The sequence below is a fragment of the Nelumbo nucifera genome, chromosome 8, assembly GCF_055504915.1.
Source record: "Nelumbo nucifera cultivar China Antique chromosome 8, China Antique-T2T, whole genome shotgun sequence".
NCBI lineage: Eukaryota > Viridiplantae > Streptophyta > Magnoliopsida > Proteales > Nelumbonaceae > Nelumbo > Nelumbo nucifera.
This window is the reverse complement of record NC_142656.1, coordinates 14,045,319-14,050,815: the sequence shown is the minus strand read 5'-3', so window position 1 is coordinate 14,050,815 and position 5,497 is coordinate 14,045,319. Positions and strand designations below refer to the sequence as shown.

The following is a 5,497-nucleotide window of genomic DNA, read 5'->3' as shown; positions in this document are numbered from 1 at the left end:
TTTGACTAGAAACATTATTTCCACGTGCAATCCTTTCCCTGGCTAAGCAAACCATCAATAATAGATTTTAATTATCAATTTCAATAACCAAAGGCGAAATACCCAGAACTGAGACCACCTTCAAGGCTTTAAAAATGGCACGAGCTTCTGCCTGAAGAGCAGAAGAGGCCTTGCAATTTTCAAAGCTCACAGCAACAAATCTACCTTGCCTGTTTTAAAAGCCCCATCCCCTTTAAATTTGATAAAAATCATAAAATCACTGCTGGGGGGTTTCCAAAAGGAGATCGAGTCTGAGACTCTGAGGAGATCTCAGGGCCTGTTTGGTTCACGGGAAAAGGGATCTGGATTCGGAACTGGAGGGGCCCATTCCGATTCCAACTGTTTGATTGGATGGAATCAGAATCTCATTCTTAATCTTGGTGGAATAACATTCTCCCATTTGAGGGAATGGTCATTCCCTCCCCTTCCCTTGGGAGTAAAATCTTATTTCAGCTGATTTTAATTCTTATTCTGATTCATGTCTGAACCAAATAGATTATGGGAATAAACTATTTTGATTCTGATTCCAACTATGAACCAAGCAGACCCTCACCCTATGAATTAAAAGACAATGAATTGGGACTAGAGTCCAAGAAGAAAGAAAGCATTTTTGTGGAAAAGCCTAATATTCCACGACATGATGACAACAAACATCATAAGCTCAGTCCTTATATGCTCTTGCAACCTGCATATATTAATCCAAGCCGAAAACCAATCCTTAAAAAGAAGCATTTGCAGGTACATTATAGAAATTGAGACCTAGCTCGCACCCAAACCATGCGCTCCTAGCACGGTCACATTTGATCAATGTATAAACTATGGCTCTCTCCACGACACATTTCCAGCACTGTTAATGTGGCATGGAGTTCATATGAACTACCGTCTCACGCAGGAAGAGAAAAAGCATTGTTGGCGTCGGAATCCATTAGTGTTGTGAGCACTGAGCAGAGAAGATACAATTATGATGCCAGAAAATGCTTTCAGGGCTTGTTTGGTTTGTGGGAATAGGGGTCTGGAATCGGCCATTCCAATTCCAACTGTTTGGTTGACTGGAATTGGAATCTCATTTTCATTCCTGGTAGAATGGCATTCTCCCAGGGAGAATAGGCCATTCCCTCCCCCTCTCTTGGGAATTAAATCCCATTCCAGCAGATTCCAATTCCCATTCTGATTCCTCTATGAACCAAACAAACTATGATGGTAGACCATTCCAATTCTGATTCCATCAGATTTTGATTCCAATTCTGATTCAGATTCCAACTGTAAAGCAAACGGACCCTTACTGTTTTTCTCTCCCATAAGAAATATGATGGTACCAAAATTTTGGTTGTTAACATTGGAAAATTAATTTTCTCTACGAGATTACCAATCCAGTGGTTATAAATCGGAGAACCTAGTAGATTATAAACATCATAATGCATTGGTTGCTTCAAACTTCTGTAAACAGAAAAACAGTTGGCTCTAGACATTCACGCTAGAGCAAACAGGAAAAAATGGTGTTGGGACCGATAAGCTATAATTAACAGCTTTATTTTGCTTCAAATCAAATTTGGATTCATTGATTACACAAAAAACCAGCATGATTAGATCCATTTGAACCACCTGATTGATGCATCATTTGTTTTTTAGCTTCAAAGACACATTCTGGTTAAGAATTTAACCTGATCTTTGGTCCAGTTGATCTTCAAGGCAGTACACGTTGAATGGTGGGTCTGATGATCCTAATCTAGGATAGGTGATGACAATTCAGCTTAACAGGTCTTTGATCTTTGGGTGTGTTTACATGGATTGAGGTGATGGTTTAAAACACTTCATTAGGCATTAGCCTTCCACCTCTGACAAGTAGCCCATTGACTCAGTCACCGGGACTCTTGGTTTAGCCGGCCAATGACGGGTGAAGATCCATCCATTAATGGAGCAAAATAAGGTTGCAGATGGTCACATCTACGATCTACCCTTGTTATCAACATGATATTTCTCGTAGATTGTACAAGAGATGAGGGAAAAAAAGGGACTATAATTTCTTCAATTTTCTACCATGTAAGGCTATGGGTATAATATTGTAGTATAATATAACAAACTCAGAACGAAAAACAGGCATCATCCATAAAGCACCTTGCTTCTACAGATGATCATAGCTTCAAACAATTGCACTGCTATCGGTTTATTCTCCTACTTGATTTTCTTTTCTTATCTCCCGTGCCCAGTTTCATCGGATCAAGAGATATCAAGTCTGGACTGTGTTGATATCTCGGGTGTTCTAAGCTTGAAGAACCTGACAGTGAAGAATATGGCTTTTCAGGCGGCTACGGCCGGCGATGCTTGACCAGAGGTTTGTCACGAAGGTCTTGAACTGCCCCTTGCCTGCAATTGTCTCCCACAGATGTTCTGTAGCAGCCCCATTTGCATCATCAGCCTTTGAAACGTCCACCATGGATATACTCATGTTGTTACGGATGATGCACAGCTTCCCATTCAGAGGGACAAGTGCAGCTGCTTCCAAGGCTCGGGAACTCCCCAGGTGCATTTTACTGTCAATGTGCTTGCTCCAAGAATCACTGGCTTCATCAAAGACCCTCAGCTTGCAACCATCCTTGCAATCCAAGGCATAGAGCTGCCCATTGAGAGCAGTACTAGGGTTTCGCCAGCCTGCAACCATACCATTATAGACTGGGTACCAACTATCAGTCTCAGGGTGGTAGACCTCGCTCAAAACCTGGCGGTGAGGCCCCAGGCCCTTCAGGAACCACCTTCCCTCATAGACAACTCCAATGAATGGCACCATTGCAGTACTCATATCTGCAATGAAGGACCACCTGTTCTTGTTTGGATCATATACCTCTGCTGACCTCAGGAATCTATGGGCTCCCTCGCTCTCCCCCCCAGCAACATACAAGCAGTTGTTTATGACGCAGGAACCAAAAAAATGCCGCCGTCGTAGCATATCCGGTGCTCGGTGCCATTTATTTGTCCTGGCGCTGTAAAAGATGACTCGTCTCATTGATCCTTTGATTGGGTCTTTTCCACCAAACAGGTAAAGGTGACATCCACTGAGAACAGCACATCCAAACCCAAGGGCTTCAGCATACTCTCCAGGAACAGGAGGCAGGGGCTGCCAGAGCTGGTATATGGGGTCAAAGGCATGCCATGAGATCTTCCCATCCCGGTCTCTCTTTATCACGTAAATCCATTCTTCTGCAATACCAAGGTTCTTCCGGAGGGAATAAAAGAAGTTCCCTGCTAGGAGGCGGTACCACCTCTTGCAGACTAGCCTTAGCTTCCTGTGCTCAACCCGTGGGACCCTGATCAAGCAAGCAATAGCCAGATCATCAGGGAGTCCAGGGAGTAGAGGAGATTGGTTCCGAACCCTTTCACCACGAGCTGCCTTCTGCCTAGTGGGGTGAATAGATGGTCTGATGTCGGGCTGAATGCAGATCTTTGTTCCTGAAACAAATTTCTTTGCCCCAGCAACAGTTTTCAGGCCTGCATCTACTCTACAGAAACATGCGGTGGTATCAACCTGTAGAACTTCTCCTCTTTAATTCTCTTGATTTTTCTAGAATAGCAATTCAATAAAAATACAAACTTGGTACTAACAACCAAAAATAGAAAGAACATCCATTTAGACACCAACAATTTAGGAGTATATCTCGGATACATCATTTCAGTTCAGGTAATTTTTGATGCAGGAAAGTTATGAGATATTGCCTCAAATTAGTATGAAATAACAGAAAGCATCAACTTTCAGATGGGTAAATTGTGAGTTTTCTGTTAACAAACCACTGTTCCCGGGTTGAGATGTGGCTATCAAGGGCGGGAAACATGAATACATGTAATTTATTTTTATTTTTTCAAAATTCTCAATTCCGAAACCAATCATTAACTCAACCAGATTAGGAACCGTGTTTCTAACAGGTTAACCATCCTATTCCTACCAACTTTATTTTTTTATCAAAATCTTTTGATCGATTCATCTTTTATCAGTTTGTTTGTAATTCTGAAAAAAAAAAGAAAAAGGGGAAAAGTGAAAGGCAGATGAAAGAAATGTAACAAACAAGTAAATGCAGAAAATGAATAAAAGAAGGGTCTGAGCTCTGAGACAAATGACATACAAAGGCATTTCCAGCGCTGAATTCAAAAAAAAAAGAAAAAAAGCAAAGTAGAGAAAGTAATCAACTTACCAGCGGAGGTTGAATTCCTCTCTCCATTTTTCCACATTCAAAAGCTTACCAATCCGAACTAATTAACATCTCCCTATCTTCAAAATCCACTTCAAGATCAAATAAGTTACTTTCAAACAATGGAAAAGAATAGACCGATCAGAACATGTCACCAATGATAGAAAAAACTGAACAGTTACTGTCTCTTCAATTCTTCATCTCCAAAACCCACCTTCAAAATCAAAAACCCATCACAGGAAGAAGCTAATAGAATCCCTCAACCAGCTTTTTACAGCAGCAACAGGGAAATTCCTAGGCTCGTCCACTGATCAGGCGCCGAAAGTAGGGAAAGATCCCTCTCCTTTGCAGCCCACCTTATCAGAAAGGTTCAATGGACAATCCATAAAGCCCAAATGAACCTTGTTGTTCAGAAACCGAGTCTCACTCACCATATGTCCATCTCCCAAAGCGAGAGTCAAAAAAACATGACAAAATGACACTCCGCGTTCCTTGTTCCTCGCAGAGAAAACTGCAAACCCTAATCTATACCGTCAGTCACAAACAGAACAAGGACATCTCTCCAAGGCTCCAACTCCGAAACCCACAACCAAAATCAAACAGCTATCTCGAAACTCCTAAAAGAACCCTTTGCCGCGTCTTTTACGAAGGAAACAAGAAAGACCACAAACTCCACGCTCCCTTCCTCCTCAGAAACCCACAACACTAAAGCAAAAGATGCAAGCACTGAAAGAGGAGAGAGGGGTCTCACTTACATTAATCCTCGGTGAAGAAAGGGGCCCATCACCCCAACGGCGCAACCTAACAAACGCTAGACGTGTTTAAGAAGAAGCGATGGGTAACCCACAAAGAGGCAAAAGAGAACCTAAACCATTAAGAGAGAGAGAGAGAGAGATGGAGGGGAAGAGATATAACTGACACTTTTTCTAGTCGTCTTCTTCTGCAGTGAGGAACAAAACGGCAAATTGATTGGATGATAGTTGTTGTTGCCTTTTGGAGTTGGGTTTTCTTGAGAGAGAGAGAGAACTGCAGCGACCCACATGTGTGGAAAATAATAAAACGAGAAATAGAAAGGTCAAGATGAGGGGTTGAGACTTATTAAAAATTGTAAGAAAAACAGAAAAAGAGTATGGACAAAGATACAAAAATATCATTAAGCTTCCCCACAACTCCACCAAATACTTTGCTTTTGGTTTAATTTCCTTTTTTCTAAGTCATGGACCCCACTTTTTTATACTTTGCCCATTCCACATAATGGTATTCTAGTCATTCAAGAACTT

General features: G+C 41.6%; 1 protein-coding gene across 2 annotated transcripts; it reads right to left on the bottom strand.

Annotated features, from left to right (window-relative positions):
- Window positions 1-1,996: 1,996 nt before the first annotated feature.
- LOC104592397 (F-box/kelch-repeat protein At1g55270-like) lies at window positions 1,997-5,240 on the bottom strand. Of its 2 annotated transcripts, none has more exons than XM_010251747.3 (2): window positions 4,221-5,240; window positions 1,997-3,528 (listed from the first exon to the last, which is right to left on the bottom strand). In XM_010251747.3, the coding sequence occupies exons 1-2, from the start codon at window positions 4,255-4,257 to the stop codon at window positions 2,300-2,302; spliced, it is 1,266 nt and encodes a 421-aa protein (XP_010250049.1). In that variant the 5' UTR covers window positions 4,258-5,240; the 3' UTR covers window positions 1,997-2,299. The 2 variants fall into 2 exon arrangements, with proteins under 2 accessions (XP_010250049.1, XP_010250048.1); XM_010251746.3 differs by having other exon boundaries at window positions 1,997-3,559; window positions 4,221-5,237.
- Window positions 5,241-5,497: the final 257 nt, after the last annotated feature.